General features: G+C 46.0%; 1 protein-coding gene and 1 long non-coding RNA gene across 7 annotated transcripts in view; one reads left to right on the forward strand and one right to left on the reverse strand.

Annotated features, from left to right (window-relative positions):
- The window catches only part of KALRN (kalirin RhoGEF kinase), a 759,663-nt gene that overhangs the window by 445,359 nt on the left and 295,019 nt on the right, over positions 1-19,285 (reverse strand). For all 6 annotated transcript variants that reach the window (XM_059727473.1, XM_059727469.1, XM_059727471.1 and 3 more), the window contains exons 4-5: positions 11,170-11,362; positions 5,590-6,102 (exon numbers count right to left, since the gene is read on the reverse strand). In XM_059727473.1, coding sequence (XP_059583456.1) covers positions 5,590-6,102; positions 11,170-11,362 — 706 coding nt within the window. The remainder of the gene's footprint in view (positions 1-5,589; positions 6,103-11,169; positions 11,363-19,285) is intronic.
- Positions 156-17,606, forward strand: LOC109281387 (uncharacterized). Its single transcript, XR_002088013.2, has 3 exons — positions 156-242; positions 2,030-2,143; positions 16,718-17,606. It is a non-coding gene; the product is annotated as an uncharacterized LOC109281387 (long non-coding RNA).

The following is a 19,285-nucleotide window of genomic DNA, read 5'->3' on the forward strand; positions in this document are numbered from 1 at the left end:
ACCCCTTGGGGTTCCCTCTTGCCCCCATCTTACTTGTGGCTGCCCGTGCTGTCTGTCCCAGGGGAGCAGGCAAGGAAGGGTTAACTTGCTTGCCTGGCCCTCTGTGTTGCTGCTGCTGGGTTGCTGCTTTTTATTGTGCTGAGCTCAGCCGGGCCCAGAGGGCAGCAGCAGTGGCAGCAGCAGAAAGCAGGCAGGATATCCCTTCGCTCCCTGCTCCCCCAGGACAGCATGGGCAGCCACAAGTAAGTGCAGGTGGGGGACAGGGAGCAGTGGGGGAGATCTGGGGTGCTGGGGGGGGGGGTGGGCAGCAGGCCCAAGCGAAGCCAGCAGGAGAGAAGCACCAGGTGGGGTGTTTACACTAAGGTGCAGCCTAGAGCGACTGCCCCTTAGTGTAACACGAGCTGGGTAGCACGGATCAGAGATAATCCTGCTCTGAAGCGGTGTAACTTTGAGCCGCATAACGAGTGCTTAAAACCAGTTTCAGGTTTTGTTAATGTGGGGACAACCCAGGGGTTAAGAGCTCCAGGAGCTGCCCCAAATCCCTGTGTAACAAGGCCCTGTGGGCTCCTACACACGTATGGGAAACCTGCTCTGACGCCCTGGAAATCCAACGCATCGGAACAGCCACGATCAGTCAAATCTGCTGGAGCACGGAAATCGATGCAGTCTGGCAGCTTTGCACGTCACGTGTATCAGCGCTGCTGCACGTCTCCATGTTGACAAAGTGCACTTTGAACTAAAACACTTTGATGAACTTTAGTTCAAAGAGCCCCACTGTCATTTTTTCAGCATGGGGACACACAGCGATCCTGATACACCTGCTCCTAATTAAAGCATTCAGTGCCGCACCAGGAACACATGTAAAAATACCCTACGATTCCAAGGCTTATGTCACTGTCCGAGTCCCTATATGAGGAAGTGTTTGGTTTGCCCCTTTCCTCTGCACCCTATGCCACCCAGAGTGACAAAATTTAACATTACAGCTCTGCTGGTTATGCAATGGAGCATTCACACATCCAGGCTGGGGTTTAGTTGTGAAGCGTGGCATGTGGTTTTTCTCAAAACACAAAAATGACAGCAAAAATGTTCCTCCTTCTTCAAGAAAAGTACAAGCTTTCTCTCTCGCAGGCCAGAGGAGGCAGGACTAGCTTTTCAGGCAGGTCCCAAAGTAGCTGAAACAAGATTTGGTGCTTAGTAATTGAAGTGACAGATGTGTATGACACTAAAACAGCTAACGTCAGCTTCTTCATACTAGAAGTGCCTCAAAATGCCTGGGCCCAGAAGGGCTGAAAAAGCCTCTAAGTCTCCTCTCACTTACAACCAATGGTGTCAAACACATGGCTCACAGGCTAGATCTGGCCTGTAGGACTGTTTCCTCCAGTCCGTGGGGTTTTTGGTGGACCTGGGAATTTGGTGGCAAGGGTAAGTCCTGCTGCAGACTTCAAGGTTATGGGGCCCTTCACCATTGGGAATGGCCTTGGGCAGCAGGGTGGCGAGTGACAGCTGTGCTGGCACAGTGCCACTTGCCCTGCCAAGTCCAGATCTGGCCCATGAGGAGTCCTGTTGTCTGGATCCAGCCTGGAGCAAGAGGTGAGTTTGACACCTCTGCTTTAAACTAACAGTCCTCCCTGTGTTAGTGCAAACGCAGTGCAAATGCTTGCAAATCCATCCACCTCTGCTGACAAACAATTCAAACAAAGTGAATGTATCCTTATGTGGTTCAGGGACTGCTATACTGTGAATTATAGCTATGTTTAGGCCTTGACCAAATTTCCCAGTGGCCTCTGAAGTAGGCATGAAGAACAGAGTGCTAACTTTATTCACCTAACATTTGGTAAGTGTGTTGAATAGGAGAGGAAGCTGATTTATGGAGAGGTGGCTATGTCCAGACTAGGAAGCTCAATTACTAGCAAGACCAAAAATAAGGAGGCTCCTTTATTAAATTTCTTGAGTGTTAAATCTTGCCTACTCATCACCCTCCAAGGAGCCATGGGAGCTGATTAAGGCTAGTTTTTACCATTTTGTCTAGATTATAAATTTGGAGCATCAAATACTTATATGGGAACAAACTTTAGAAATGTATGGATCTGCCACATTGCTGCTTTGTGACGCCAAAAGGAAAGTGGAAAGACAACTTGATAAGGTAACTTGTGCCTTGAACTTTCTCACAATCCTTTTCTTCCATGGAAGTGTTAAATTATTAGTGTTATGCTTATTAGAGGTGCACCGATATATCGAACATAAATCGGATCAGCACTGATAAGAGTAAAATTACCATTATTGGCAATCGGCTTTGTTTGGCAGCTGTAGCCAATAATGTCACCAATAAATGCTGTGTGCATGTATGCAGCTGCAGCATGCATGCAGCCAGGAATGCAGCCCGGCAGCTAGGACAGCAGCATCCTTCTGGTAAGTCTGGAGGGGGGGAAGGGATATAAGGGAGGGAGGGGGCACAGAGAGGCAAATCGAGGCCCCCACAGAGGAGGGAATGGGGCAGGGGCAGGCACTGCCCAGCCAGGGTGGTGAATGTGACCCCGGGGCCAGGACAGAGCCACAGGTTGCTTATCTGGGGATGTGGGGAAGAGAGGGGGGCAGACCCCACTGCTGTGCGTGCCCCAGGGGAGGCATGGGGGTCATGTGCCCCCCTGGATTTGTGTGCAGGGTGAGGGCAGGCTGCCCGCTATGGGCTTGGGGCCAGAGACTGTGCCAGCCTCTTCCTGGCAGGGGGGGCTGGGCCAGGGCTACACTCCAAGCAGGCAAGAGTGGGCGGCAGTGGCGGCACTGGGAGGGGTGGCTACAGGGAATTTTGTGGTGGCTACAGCCTCCCTATAGCCAGCTCCCCCAGCGTTGCCGTCCCTGCTGTCCACGCCACCTCCACCGGCTCGGAGCACAGCCCTGGCTCAGCACCCCCACTCGGAAGAGGCTGGCGCAGCACTTGGCCCCGAACCCATAGCAGACAGCCTGCCCTCACCCTGTGCACAAATCTGGGGTGGGGCACATGCCCACATGCCCCCAATGCCCACAGCAAGGAGCCTAATGCGCCATGCATACATCCAGGGAGGCACATGGATTTCCCCAGGGGTATGTGCAATGGGGGGGAGACACCCCCCCCCCCACTACCTTCCACACCTCCTGGATGAGCTGCCCACCACTCCATCCCAGACCTGGGATCACATTCATCACTCTGGCTGGAAAGGACCTGCCCCTGCCACACTCCCTCCCTCACCATGGAGGCCTTGATCTCCCCCCCATGCCCCTTCCATCACCCACACCCTTTCCCACCCACAGACTTGCTGGCCAACTACCGGCCAAGCTGCCAGGCTGCATTCTGTAAATCAGCTATCGGATCGGTACTGGCCGATAAGGCTGGTTTATAATCAGCCAACACTATCAGCCAAGAAAATCTTTATTTGTGCACCCCTAATGCTTAAAAACCCCAGTTAGGTTTTTCAAAAAGTCTCCTAGCCATTTAAAAAAAGCAACTTAGAAAAAAAAGTGGTGAATTTGGCAGGGTACAATTTATCAACTGCCCAGCAATCCATTTCCTCCTTTGAACAAACTGACTGTTGGGGAAGGGTTCAATTCTGTTTCGTGTTACAACTCGAGAGGCTGCCTTCTGTTACAACATTCAGTGATCACATTTTTTTTTTACTGATGAGCTTGGGCATAGTCTAAACAATGACAAAATGAAACCAAATTTAACCTTATTCCCACATAGACTGGAGAGCAGGGTTCTTCTGAGTCAGTCAATTCAAGCTAATGTTTCTGACAGTCAGGCAATAGCACAAGTCAATATTCAAAAGACAGTAGTTGTGTGTACACTGCATATTCAGGATGGATACAGCACTTAAGACACTTTGTCTTTAAGGGAATCAAAGACCTTATACACAGCAAACTGATAGCTTAGTAACTTAAGGTCTTCACAATCTAAGCATCAACACATGGGAGGTCTTCTTCGGAATATCTTCTTAGGGATATTTGGTATTGGGAGGAAGGCAGGTGTTTGTCTTACTGATTCTGTATAGCTTGAGATATGTTAATAAATTCGTTTTTATAATGTGTTCTCCAAGACGTTCTGATCAAAAACATTATATGAATTGGGTTCCCTCTCCAGGTTAACCCTGGAGTCTTCTCCATTATCGCCCTCGGCCCCTAGTAAATACACGAGTGAAACATGTACCACCCACTAAGCAGGGGAGGTCCAAAATTGGGATAACACCATCTACACACAGAACCGAGCTGCAGAGCTCAGGGTCCTCCACTGACAACACCATGCTTCTATTGCTCAGATTTTGATATCTACAGCAAGAAGGGTTCATGGAAAAGCCTGTTGCCATGATTTATGAAGAGAAGCAGCTCTGAATGTGAAGACTCAAACTCAAGGCAGTTTGAAACATCAGAACAAGTGCTTTTTATTGTGCACAGAAACTAACAGAAGTCAGTATCTTGGAGAAACAAAGCCAGTCCTGCTGAAATGTAGTATGTATTTTATGCCTGTAGCATAGTGATGGGATGTTGAGATACCTTTACCTAATGTCTTTCAACCAACATGGACAAACCAGTTTGCTTCACTACAGAGTGCTCTTCCATCCCTTTCTACGCATTTTGAATTTCTATTTCGTTATGGGAATGAAGATACAATGATAGTTATATTGCACTATTTTTGACACATCAGACAGGCATTTACTTAATATGCCCCTTGCCCTAGATTTATTTCTCTACTGTGCTTTGTTACACTGCATAGTGTATGCTCTTTGGAGGCTATGAAGCATTAAGAATGTCTAGTAAAAGATTAAGTTACCAAAAAATCATACTATATAATTTAATGTTTATACAAATCATCAAACATGATCTCATCCTGGAGAATCTGATGAGTCTTGGACAATGATTCATCAGGAGTCAGGTACAAATTCAAATGCCGTCCTTATGTGCTCTTTAATGCAAACCAGATACAGTGAACTGTGCATACTGTGATCACCTCTGAACACTTTTTTTTTTGTTCCCTGCATACATTTAAAGTCTAAACCAAATCCAGTCCCAAGTCTTGTGCTGTTAAAGCTAGCTGTTTCCTTGGTACCTAGCTCTGTTATTAAAAAGCCTACCAGTTGTAAATCTTGCAGTAATTCTCTAGGACAAGGAAACTGAGAATTAGGAATAACTTGGCTGCACATTTTTCATAGACTGACCAGAAATCTAAATAATAATCAGAGTGACTCAAACACTAAAATTCCCCTTCAGGCACAGTGATGTATGGATGTATATATTCATAAACCCAGTCAAAAGTAACTTGAATAAAGCCTGATTTTTGGTGCTAATGTCTACCAAATGTACCCACAGTGACTAGAAAAAGCAGATTAACTTTCGTCAGAACTGACACGGGCAGGTTATTCTTGGATGTCATTACGCTTGCTACTTCCAACAATTAGTTCAGTGATTTTGTTTTACAAGTCACATAATGCATATCTGCTGGCAACTTGAGATTTATATCTGTGATTAATTCCTCATGCTGCTAATTGCAGAAAAAAATGGGAACATTGCCCTTGTATTCATGTCTTGGTAAAAGCATAGAAAGGACAGACTATTTCCTACCTTCTCTGCATCTTGCTCAAAGAGTCGGAGTTGAAAGCACTGGTCTAGTTTCAGCTTGCGGACATGCCACATCTGGTGCAAATGTTGCCGAGTAGAATGCAACTTGTCCAAGAGGCTGGTGATCTTTGGCACAAGACTTTGGAAGTCGGCACTTCCAGGAATGCAGTTCCTACCAGAAAAACCATCACTGCACCTTATACATTGTAATAACCTTTGGCCCTCTCGATCCAGTTCCTCCACGGGTGCTTTGATCACTTTTTTCTTGAGCTGTGTATGCTCGTCGATCAGCCTCCTTGACCCTTCAACATCAACTGGAAATTCTTTCCTAGCCAACATTTCCTGAAGGTCCTCCAGCCTCGATAACAAATGGATGGCACTGTTGAAAAACTCTTCCAAGGAGACTCTCAGCTCTATCCACTCATCATGATTGTAGTCCAAGGATCCTTCAAACTCATCAGTCAGTTGGGAAGGATCAACAAGCTTTGCCAGGCCTTCAACAGAAACCATACTTGTCTAACGGGAGAAAAAAAATATACCTGGATTAGTTTTCATTGACAAACCAGCAATAATGGTGGACTCTGCCCATGAGGCAGATTACTTTCCTCACAAATTAAACCATTTAATTTAAACCAGATTACTTTCCTGACTTTCCTGACAAATTAAACCATATTTAACACTGTTATTTTCATATAACAGCACAGCTTATTCTTTGAGAGTGAAGATCACTGGAATCATATCCATTTTTCTAGTTAAAATTACCATCCAAAACACATTGAGAGAGGCTTCTGCTGCAGATTCCTTTAACCTAAAGTGCATATTCTTACTGAGCATGAAAGTATTGGTACCACAGCCTTTGGCAATCCTGACGGGAATGTTCGCTAAGTGGATAACATGAGATTACAATGAATTCTCTTATTTGTATTATATTCAGGTCAATAGTGCTATTGCGACAATAGTTTTAGGCATGTGAATGGAAGCAGGTACCCTTCCCTGCCAAAATAAACAGCATACTGCTTCTTATTTTCTTTCAGATTATTCCAGTTGGCTTCTGGCAGACAGATCTTTTTTACACTATTACCATCTAATGCGATTGAGCCTAAATCAATGTCATTGGAGTATTAATAATAAAAAATTGCTGTGAATAGATAGAATCAGCTGTGAATTGCACAAAAATCAATAAGGGACAATACTTCCATTTATTGAAACTTGGTTAACCGTAATTAAGTAAAGGCCTTTTCATAGATTTTAGGGTTGGATGGGAACTATTACATCATTGAGTCCAATCCCCTGCCTTGGGCAGGAAAGTATGTTGGGGTCATCTGACCCCAGGTGTTTGTCCAGTCTCCTCTTAAACACCTCTAAGGAAGAGGACAGCATCACCTCCCTTGGAAGTGTATTCCGTATTTTGGCAACCCTCGCTGTAAAGATTTTTTTCCTGATGTCCAATCTAAATTTGCTCTCCCTCAGGTTGTGGCCATTGTTTCTAGTTACCCCAATGGGTGCCCTGGTAAACATCATAGCCCCTATTTCCTACTGTCCCCACCCACCCGATGAGTTTGAAGACAGGCACAGGATCACCTCTCAGCCTTCTCTTGTGGATGCTGAAGAGATTCAGGTCCCTCGATCGGTCCTCGTAGGGTTTTTCCTGCAGGCCTGTAACCAGACGCGTGGCTTTCCTCTGAACCCTTTCCAGGTTATCTACATCCCCTTTTGAAAGCAACTCAGAACTTTGTAAGAGTGAATGCCTCCATGCTGGATGGCAATTCACATTCATCCTGCACAAATATATATATCACCACTTATTAATGAAAACCTAGGCTAGTAGTTAAATTATATATATATATATTTAAAAATAAAATATATTTTTTTTTATTTAACTACCAGCCTAGGTTTTCATTAATAAGTGGTGATTTGGGGTGCCACCATTTTTGGGTGCTCGATTTAAGACATGTGGCCGGATGTTCAAATAGTACTGCTCACCTAGACTCCTTAAAAAATAGTACTGCTCACCTAGACTCCTTAAAAAAAACAGGCCACTGAGTGGTATCTCAGTTTTGGGACCCAAATCACTGGAGGCACCCAATGTCATAGAACAAGTGAAAATGTGGGTGATTTTCCTTTAAACCGTCAGCTGAAGCCAGACCCCACTTGAAGTTAGGGGAAGGCCATTATGCTGAATTCAAAGAAAGTAGCTACCCAATGGTAATTCCAGGATCTAATTAATAACAACCTTTTATTCCAGTTTCTTATAGCCTCCTAAAATGACTTCTCATAATTCTGCAACACATACAAATGGACGTCTATTAAAAGACATGCTCAGATAATTATGACAGCAAAGAAAGCAAACAGCTGACTGGAGCAGTTGATTTAAAATCCTTTTGCAATTCCTTCTTGGAAAAGGTTACTTGGTGGAAGAGAGGGGGAACAGGAAGACAATGTAAATATGCATTGAAAATTTTAGAACCTGTCAACCTGGACATTGACCCTTTCAGTGCTTAATATGATCATTCAATTTAGATTACAACTGCTTGTCAACAAATGCGCTTTATCGCTAATATGTAATATTCCAACCCCTGTTTGTTGAGCCCCTGCCACAAATTCTTTCCCTTATCAGAATTGCAGTTTTGACATGATCATATAGCAGGACTTTTTTATTTAAGGAGTTCTGCACATCTATTTGTTATTCAGATTTGTTCCCTTTGAGAATTATTTTGAAATGAATATGAATACATTACCTAACTTCAGGAGGGATGGATGTGCTAAGACAAAGTAACCATCTATCTGCTCTTCTCTTTCTTTGAAAATGCAACCAATAAAAATAAAAAAAACAGTCTGCTTATTCAACCACATCAGGAGGAAAGGAACAATAATCTTCAAAACACCTCTGAATTAATGATAAGCAGGCTTCTTGGGCCATCCTTCACAATAACACAAAGTTCCTGGAGTCTGCATTAGTCAATCAAGTGTCTGCCTTGCTCACTAGCAGCTTAAGGGGAAATGAAGTCTTTAATGCAGAACTAGCTACAGCTGAGTTTCCTCTGACCCAAATCGAGATAATCAGCTCTCACCGAGGGATGGCTTCCACCAAGCATTTCTTTTATTGACCTCAAGGATATAACCTGCCCTTAAAACTGGTGCTAGTAGTTATTAGGCCAGACAGTCTGTGGTAAACCTGCACAGCTCCATGGATTTCTTGCATACCTTGCCCCAGATGAGGATACTGGGTTTTCCATGGCAGTAAAAGCAGTAATATTATTTCTGCCCTCCTGGTGGGCACAAACCCACACACACTGCTCCGTGCACATAAAATCACCTGGTCGAATAAATGCATGTTACTCCTAGTACTATACAAAGTGCACAACTGTTAATATGAATAGCTTTTCTTTGCATGAATGGTGGATTTACATGAGGGTGGGAGCTGCACTGCTACCCAAGCCTACCCACCATTTTGCAATAGTAGCTCCCAAAGGAATTCACCAAGGGCACCCACATGTCCCTAAAGTGTCTGCAGGCAGAGAACAGGATGCAGGGCCACTTAGGAGACAAAAATCACCTTTATTTATGGTATGGCAGCCTGTACTGTAAGCAAGCACCTAGTGGAACTAGGAATATTACTCCTTACATTGTCTCAGTGTGGTCAACCCAGCACCCTGAGAAATCATAAGCCAGACCTCTAAAATTTGTGAGAGTGGCTTAAAATCATTAAATAGCTTAAGAAAGAAAGAAAAGATATTTGCAGCTTTTTTGTTGTCCTTCTGGTCTTTGAAGCTTTAGGGTGATGTTGTCTGCTCCAGCATTTTTAGGAGTGAGAAAGGGTCTAAGGCCCAATATCAGCTTGAAATGTATATGCAAAAAAGGGTCCTTCTCTTGGTGGCTTGTAGGGAGACTCTCCTTATGCTCCACTTCCCTGCTGTGGTGGAGATACAATACAATGTCCTTCATCTCCCATCCATCACTAACCCCTGCACCCATCCTGTCTCCTTTCTGCTCTCCAACATCCCCTTCAGCCACTTTCCTGCAATCCCTAAACCTACCTCTGGTCCCCTGTACTCTGCTCTCGCTATTCGTCCCCTACAGCCCCCAGGGGCTCTGCTACTCTTCACAGGGCCTGTGCCAGAATGGCATCTTGTTTAGGTCTCTGAACCATTCGGTGGTTGTAAATTTAGACTCACTGGCCACGTCTACATGTTCATTAATGCACCTTAGTTACTGCGCATTCAGTCTAATACTTGCTTAATGAAGTACTAACTAAACATGCAGTAGCTAGAGTTACTGTGCAGTAGCACTGGTACCCGGTTATTTTGTGATGCTCGCTACACAGTAGCCTATTAGCACAGTTTTTAACCTCCACACTACTGTGCAGTATTATTAGGCTAATGCACAGTAAGCGTCTCATGTAGACGCGCCCACTAAGACTAGTAGCACGTGGCATCCTCCTTTTTTTCAGAGCTGCCTCGCTTCCAGAGCAGAGCGCATAAGCTTGCATACTGTATCTTGATGGTTTCAGCCCCACTGACAGCAATGGGAATGGCCACCTTTATAAATGAAGGAAAAATCCCAAATCAGCAGCCTTTTATCCTGTTTTCAAGAGAAAAGAGACAAAAGGAATTTCTTAAGAATGTGAGAGTTGTGATCAAAGTCATTATGAGTGGTAGCAGGAGACTGCAGGTCAGGTGCCCACCCCATTCTTAAATACATGCTGGACTGTAAGAACCTCTTTAAGTTGCATTAACTTCAACAGATCTTTAAACATGCTTACATGCGCTATTGAATAGCTGCACTAAACCTACCCCCTCTGAATGACTATGGGCTAAATTCTATTCTGAGCTATGCTGATGTAAATTCAGAGCATCTCATGGAAGTCAGGAGGTTTGCAGTAGAGTAAATACATGAGCCAAGTATGGGCCTTATCTTAGCAATGGGGTAGAAAACAAATGCAAACAAACTGCATAATGCATATAGACTGATATACATATCTTCTGCATACCAGAATTTTGATTCCGTTTCAGTAAGAAACTGGCATTCTTAGAGAAATCAAGAAGCCCTGGCTAAAGCTAAATGCTTTACCTTCACCAATGGGAAAGTTGATACAATCCTCTCTAATTACAAAAGTGTTGCCTGTATTTTGTACCACTCAAAAAATCTGCTTAAAGCATTTTGTCATTAACATAGCTGTGAAAAACTCAATGGTAAATCTTAATTAAAGTAATGAAAATAGGTAGATAAACCTTTATCCTAAATGGCTTAAATTAATGGAGCCATTAGCTGAAATCTGTTAAAAGAGGCCTGAAAGATGAGCCCATGGACTTTTGTGCTTTAAGTTTTATCTATATCTTAGAATATCCCACCAATACACAAAAAAAAATAGTTAAAGGGAAGAACGAAAGTAACAGGGCCACAAAAAAGCCCTGAACATAAATATCCTGGATGTAACAGAGCCCTGGACAGAGGACTGCCTACGACCCAAAGCTTCACTGAGTTCTTGAAGATGCTGAAGTGGATCTCAGAGTAGAGGTGGTTTTCACCCTAAACCTGATTGGAGAAAATCCATGGCAAAAGATTTCCAATGTGGAATCTCACCTCAAAGATGAATTTGGAACTGCCAAAATTAGTTTTCTGCTTCTGCCAGAAGTTGTCAGGTTTGATGATCAGGGCAACATGAATCTCAGCAGGAAAGGCTTCCTGAAGGGTCTTCAGCAGAGGCTTGATCAAGTCCCATTTGGATCCCCGCATATCAATGATAACAGTGAATCCTCGTTTACAGACATCTTCACTGTAAGAATAAAAGCATCGCAGGATAATTAATATCGTCTACAGACACATTAAGATCCCACTTCTGTTGTTAGCATTCAACACTTTAAAGCAAAGCATGGAATAACGTAATACAAGAAAGGGGATAATATAGGATAATGGTTATAAAGCATCTTAAGAGTTTTACTGTAATCTAATTTATATGAATAGTTATATTTGTATATTATCTCCTGAAAATATGCAATTCAAATTGGCATTAGAAATTTACATACTTCGTTTTCTGGGTTTTTATATAATTATATGTATACCAGGCAATTGCCTGTCAAGAATGACGGGGGGAGGAGCAGGCGGGGAGGGAGCACCGCCACCCACCACCCCACACCACTGCTGCCTCCCAGGAACGGAGGGCGGGGGGAAAGCTTGCACATTGCGGCAGCTGCCACTGCCACCCACTGTCTGGCACTGCTGCCACTCTGCATTTGGCTGCACGCAACCCAACCTCCACTCTGCATCTGGCCCCATGTGCCTCCCCCAACACCCTGCTGCTCTGTCCCCGGCCCTGCGCCAACGTCCCCCCCCCCTCCCCCCCAACCGCTCTGTGTCCGGTCCCACGCCCAAAGGTGGATTCATGTGTACTGTGGCCCTGGGCAAACACAAAATTGGAAGCCCCCTCCCCCCCACGGGAGTTGGGCTGAGGGGGTGAGGGGGAAGGCAGGGCCCTTTCCTGTCCTGGTGCTGGTGGGGAGGCTGGGGGGACCCTGCTGGGCTGGGGGTGAGGTGCACATACCCACTTCTCCCTGCTCCCTTGTCCCAGTATGGCCAAACATACACGCACACAGAGGTGTGCACACAGATAGGTGCACAGTACTCTCACTCACTCTCTGCATATGGACACACAGACACAAACACACCCCTTCCTGCCTTAAACACAGACACATGCACACACACTCATGCATGCACATGCACTAACACACACGCGGACACAGACATGCAAGCAGGTGCACACTCTACTCACTCACCCTCTGCACATGGACACACAGACCCAAACACACCCTCCCTACCATGAACACAGACACACGCATGAACACTCACGCATGCACATGCAGTGATGCACACAAGCATACCGCACATGCAAGCACACATGCAGATGGGTGCATTCTCTAGTCGCTCACTCTCTGCACATGGACACACAGACACAAGCACTTTCCCTACCATGCACACAGACACACGCATGGACACTCATGCATGCACATGCAGTGACACACAAGCACACATGCAGATGGGTGCATTCTCTAGTCGCTCACTCTCTGCACATGGACACACAGACACAAACACACTTTCCCGGTCATGAACATAGACGCATGCATGCACACGCACGCAAACACAGACGGATGCACAAACGCAGATGGGCATTCACTCTATTCACTCACTCTGCACATGGACACACAGAGACAAACAGTGCCTGCAATGAACAGTCCCCCACCCCACCCCGATGCCCATCACTCCCGACATGCATACCCCTTTCCCCCGCCAATCCCTGCTGGTGCCTCCACTCCTGACTGCAGCCCCCGGCACTGTCAATGACTCCGCACTCCCAACCCACTGCCCCCCACTCCACTGCCCCTCACTCCTGACCCACAGCCTTCTGCCCCCCTAGCCCTGCCCATCCTACCCGAGCTGAAGCATGGTGGCTCTGATTCATGCAGGCGGCAGTGGAGAGTGTCCAGCCCCAATGCGGGCTGAGGGGAGAGGAGGGGAGGCTTTTGGCCCCCCTGCCCTGGGATAGGGCTGCAGTGCCCTGCGGGCAGCCTGTCACGGCCCCTCTCCTCCTACCCCCATCGCCGGGCAGTGGCTCCTGGCTGCTCAGCCCCTGGAGCACAGAGCATGGGCCCCGGCACCTGCACTGATGCCTGGCCACAAAGCCCCCCACTGGCCTCAAATCCCCCCCACCCCCTTCCCCTTTGCTTGAGGGGCAGGCAACCCTGCCCTCCTCTTTTCCTCTGTGCTTCTGGATGAAAGGTGGGAACAAGCAAGGATACTACCTTCTCCATGCTGAACACTGGGTTAACCTCAGCTCATCTTGTCCCTGCACTTTATAGAGGTCCCTCAGGGAAAGGAACACAAAGTTTTCCCATGGCCCCCACACAGCATTCAGGTTCTAAAAAAACCTCAACATTTAATTAAGAAAGGAAGTTTCTTCCTCTCTTAGCAGTAATGATAACTTTCCGACTATGAATCATGTTAAACTTATGGAGCTTCCGAATCTGCATAGGGCCCAAAACTCCCCCACTTCCCAGCAGCTTCACCGGTACATGAATTCTTAAAGTTCATTGACAACGCTTTAAAAATGTCAGCGTTCCATATTGCATTATTGATCATTTTCCCTGGGAGTAAAGCACATGGGTGCGTGGTATGTGGGAGATGTTGTAGGGAAGGAAATGCAGCAAGAAGATACTGAACAGAAAAGGAAGAAAGAAAGATACAGAAATAGAAAGCAGGGAAGGTAGAGATCTGAAGGGCAGAAAAAAATTAGATGGTCCTAAAGTTGAGCATCTTTTTTCATGGAGTGATGGTGAATGCAACACTGGGGGCAGGACAAGTAAGCAATGATCACTAAAAGCTCAGTAACTACATACTGATTTCACCTTTGATTTCTGTGCCTAAAGCAGAAGAAATGCTGCAAACTCAAAAAATGCAAGTTCTAGCCCATGGACCACCATTTCAATGGAATTTAATATCCAGTCCTTTTCAATACCTTTATCAATGATTTGGATGAGGGGGTGAAGAGATCATCGGCCAAGTTCGCAGATGACACCAAGCTATGGGGAAGTGTGGTCACGCTTGAAGATAGGCTGCAGATACAGGCGGACCTACACAGGCTGGCAAGTTGGGCGGATTGGAATCAGATGACGTTCAACATCAAGAAATGTGAAATGCTCCACCTCGGGACGAGCAACCCCCAACACACCTACAGGCTTGGCAGCACCAAACTGACCAGCACCATGAATGAAAGGGACCGGGGTGTAATAACAGATCACAGTATGAATATGAGCCAGCAGTGCGATGTGGCCAACAGGGCAAATAATACCCTGGCATGCATCAATCGGTGCATCTCCAGCTAAACTAGGGAAGTGATTCTTCCACGGAGACCACAGCTGGAGGACTGCTTCCAGTTCTGGGCACCACACTTCAAACAAGGACGTGGTAAAGCTCAAGAGAGTCCAGAGAAGGGCCACCCGTATGATCGGAGATTGGCACAGCAAGCCATACGGAGAAAGGCTGAGGACCTGGGACTCTTCAGCCTGAAGAAGAGAAGGTTGAGAGGGGGCTTGATAGCGACTTACTGCTACTTCAGGGGCATACATCAAGGACTCAGTGAACAACTGTTCACCAGGGCACCCTTGGGGATAACCAGAAGTAATGATCACAAACCCCTGGAAGACCGTTTCAGGCTCAATATTAGAAAAATCTAGACAGCTAGGGTGTCCACACTGTGGAATAAGCTCCCTCCAGAGGTGGTGCAATCGCCTACCCTGGACATCTTCAAGAAGAGACTGGACAGGCACCTTGCTGGGGTCACTTGACTCCCAGTCACCTTTCCTGCCTGGCGCTGGGGACTGGACCTGATGATCTTCTGAGGTTCCTTCCAGCCTCACAACCTATGAATCTATGAATCCCAGGTTAGATTAAGGACAGCTGTTTTAAAATGGTTCTACATGTGGGTGTGATGATGCATATGCGGAAAGGGTCTCAACATTAGCACATCTTATACTTAGACCCCATCACACATTCCCGCTGTACACTAACTGCCTAATTTTCATTTATACTGGGGTCCCTCTTCACTACTTTGGTGATACAAAAGGCCTGGTGATATAAAAGGTAGAAGGGTGCAAAGGAAACTTCCTGGTTCCATCTACCTCACTGACATGCTTATACAAATATCATCTCCCATTTTTGTGGTTGGAAGAGGAACAATCTACAGAACAGACCCTGAACTTGAACTAAAATGGCCTCATGAACTAAAACGAACACAACATGTGAAATTCCTACTTGCTTTTGGTTACACTCATGGTTTCCAGGCATGACGATACCATTCAGGATGACGTGTGAGAACAACAGACAGGATGCTACAGGAGATAAAGTGCTTTGCTTACTTTAAAACCCCACCTATATTACTAAGAATAAATGGCATTGGTGACCATGGATGGATCCAGGATTTTGTAAAGGGGGGGTGTGGGAGCAGGGATTGGCACTGCAAGGGAGGCTGCACCCCCCTGCCCCCACTGCAGCAAGCAGACCTTCCTGTCCTGGGATTTTTTTTCTAAGTCTGCACATCAGGTAAGAATCGTGCCCCCTGGCTCTTGGTACATCTTCGCCTCCCCTGCTCACCAGCTCCACTGTCCCCACCGTTTCCAGCTGACCTGGGGACAGGGGAAGCTCTAGAGCCGATCTTGCCCTGCTCTAACCAGACCATACAGGGGCCAAGCTCAGCTGGAGCAGCCCCCGGGGTGGAAGCAGAGCAGGGATTCCTTCTCCCTGCCTGACTCCCTGCTTTGTTCTCCACCAGCCTGGGAGCAGGCTCAGGGCGGGGGGACCTGCCCAACACCACTGCTGCTGTCCCCAGCTGAGCCAGCCCCCCTGCAGCCTGGCTAGAGCAGGGCAGGAGCAGCTATGGAGCTCCCTCTGCCCCTAGGTCAGCTGGAGACAACAAGAACAGAAGCAGTAGAGGGTGAAATAGGGGGCTGGGTGCCATGAGCATTGAGCGGGAGGAATACTGCTTTAGGGACTTAAAAGAAAGTCCCCAGCTGCTGTTCCCGCAGCATGGTCTGGAAGGGGACTGCCATCACGTCACTGCACCCCCACTGGATCTGCCCCTGTTCCTGACCTCAGGAGAAGCGTACTAACAGGGTTCACCATAATGCTCTTTGAGCAGCTTTTAAGGTTACAGTTAGCATGGAAAATAAGGAGGAGAAACAAAAATACACAATACACAGAACCGCCCAGTTATAATTGTATGCTAGCAAGAAGCTAGTGCTGTCAAAGCAGACAAGCAGAATCAGCTGCCTTAATACTGCTGACATATCCAGAACAAGCTGCATTAAAACGGTGAGCCCAAAAGCAAAACTAGAGGGACCAGATATTTCCAGACCGCCAGGAATGTAAATCTTATTATTCTTCCCTTGCCTTTTACTGGGAGGTTAGATGTCTAAATCCTCCCATGACTGAATCTAAAATGGTTGTAAACAGGGCTTTGTCACTGGTATTACTGTCTCCTACCCTTTGGTACCCGAGCCGGTACAAATCATTGAATCAAACAGAACTGATTTTAAGTTGTTTTTTTCTTCTGTTCCAAAAGTTTTACAGTGTTTTTTTGCAGTTTCTGCCAGGTCAACTCACATGCTATACTGAACGGGCATTTCTAGGGGTGGCTTTTGCTTCAAGCAACTGGCAAGGAGATGAAGGAAACGGCTGCCCATAGTGGCATAGTGAATATCCCAATAACAGATGTAGCAACAACTGGCGTTTCATCCAGCTTTCCTTGAAAAATGCATGAGGAAAACACCACTGAGGAAAAAGCCAATATTAACTATATCTCAGCTCTCTAGCTCTTGCCAGCCTGCCAGCTCACCAAATCGGATTTCTAACTGTGGATGTGCTACAGATTAATGTAATACTGAAAGATGAATATCACAAATCCCTGCTTGTCTAACCAGAACAGTAATGTCCTGAAAGACTGAAACTATGTTCATGGCTGCGAACGGTGATCTCAGTTCCAACAGGTCATGAAACCTTGGAAAAAGCCTGACCTTTAGCCCAATTTTGCAGCTCAAGCTATTAAAAATCAAAGTGACACGTGTGCTTAAATAACCACAATGATGTGAAGTTTAGCAATAAGACTGATAATCAGGAATCCTGGTTTTCTCTGTTTAAAAGTGACAGATTCTCTGATAAAACACACAAGCAAATTCTCTAATTAAACCCCCTCCAAATCCATGGTTTTCCATGATTAAAATGAAATGTCACTACACACACACACACACACACAGGTATCAGTTGAACACAATGTTTTATAGCTATATTTACCATCTTAAAGCAATTTGGAAGCCCACCAGTGCCTCAATCACTACAATAAAATACATTATAAATAACTATAAATGTTGGCATTCGATTTTGCTCACCAGGATGTGGGTCCAGCTGTGGCTGTCCCCTGCCGCTGTTTTGTGGCACCGAGTGGCGCTGATACACCAGTGCCCGGCCCATACCATTGCCCCTCACTCCCAACCCACCCCTGCCAGTGCCCCTCACTTGCCCCCCACAGCTCCAGCCCCAGCCTGCACCCTACCCAACCCCCTCCATCCCTCACTATGGGGGCCTCAATTCCCTCTCCCCCCGCCACCAGACTTACCTCCAGGACCTGCTCCTCCAGGCTGCCTGGAGGCCACGTGCATGTGTCCACGCACACATGCACATGGCCTCCCCTGCTGATCGTCCTCCTCCCGCTCTCCCCAGACCCTTGCAGGCTACAACTCTGCCAGCCTGCAAGGGGTAACCCACTGTTTTCCACGTTTTTTTTCCTTTAAAGGAGAAAATCTGGGGTTTTCTCCTTAAAATGAGAAAATCCATGTTTTACAGCAATTTTCTGTGGTGAATAGAAAACCCAGATCCCTGCTGATAACCTAGACAGGGATAACTACAAGCTGGCTTCACAGTGTGAAGCCAATGGAGATCTCTGTACTGACTACAAGGGTCTTTGAGTCACTGGCCAGAAAGGACATAGGCAAGTAATGGAGGGGACCGACAGCAGTGCCACCAGTCCTCTAACTTTTCATGGAAGTGAGGCCCCCCTGGGAATTTGTGCCTTTGAAAAATTTCCCACAACACAGCAGCCCACCTGCCAGAGCTCTCCTTGCATAGCTGACATTTTTGGTTGAAACAAATACATAACTTTTAAAATACCAATTCCTCTTCCAGCTTTGTACGAATGATAGCCTTTTTCTAATCCCTTCAATGTCGAGCTGTTGGCCAACCTTAGCGTGCTTCTGCTTTGAAGCATAAAATATGTGGGAGGGCGCCAAATTTTCAGGGCCACGATATTTCTTTTAAAGAAGCAAGGTCTCCATTTCAGTATGAAACTTTAATTTCCTAGTTACCTGTCAAATGACCGACACCACTTGATTAAGAGAGACGTGCAGGCGTCTTTATATTTGTAAGAAGTAAATAAGAGCGAGAAGACAAACAGGCCCGGTTACATTTAGAGGCCAGTGGATGGAGTGGAAGAAGGCGTTGCTCATTTTCAACAAAGAAAAAGTTTGTTTCTTGAGCCTTGCTCACAGTTTCTGAGAACTAGCAAGGCCTTACAATTATGAATTTAATTAGATTAATGGCGTTCACCTAATGATGCCACTGGGCCCTTTGTCTCATCTACTGAGTTTGAACTCCCTGAAATACTCATCAATTCCTTGCCCCCTTCTATGACTGTATGCACAAAATTAGCAGCTGATTTCTCAACTATTGGTCAGAAGCTATTAGTTAACAGTGTTTAAGCTGCTACCAGTCAGATAGCCTTCTTCTAATGCTTCTACTTTCAGTTGAAAGAGTGTGTTGCTTAGTGTGGCACATTTGCTGGTGCTCAGACCAGGAGCAGAAGTTCAGGTACGAAGCAGGGAGATGATACATCTGAGCAGGAAGAAGGAAAAGAGACAATTATGTATTTAACCCATATGCCCTTCAGGCCAGGGTTTGTTTCTCACTCCATGTTTGTACAGCACCTCGCACAGTGGACCCCTGGCCTCAGGTCTGGTCTCCAGGCACTACCAGCAATATTAACGTCTTGAGCTGTCTGCAAGTCAATATTGAAAAGGATTCTGCAGTCAACTCTATGTGCAAAGAGCTTGGGGTTTTGTTTTTTTTTTAAAAAACCCTAATGAATGCATTCTCAGAAACA

Source organism: Alligator mississippiensis, chromosome 4, assembly GCF_030867095.1.
Source record: "Alligator mississippiensis isolate rAllMis1 chromosome 4, rAllMis1, whole genome shotgun sequence".
Classification (NCBI taxonomy): domain Eukaryota; kingdom Metazoa; phylum Chordata; order Crocodylia; family Alligatoridae; genus Alligator; species Alligator mississippiensis.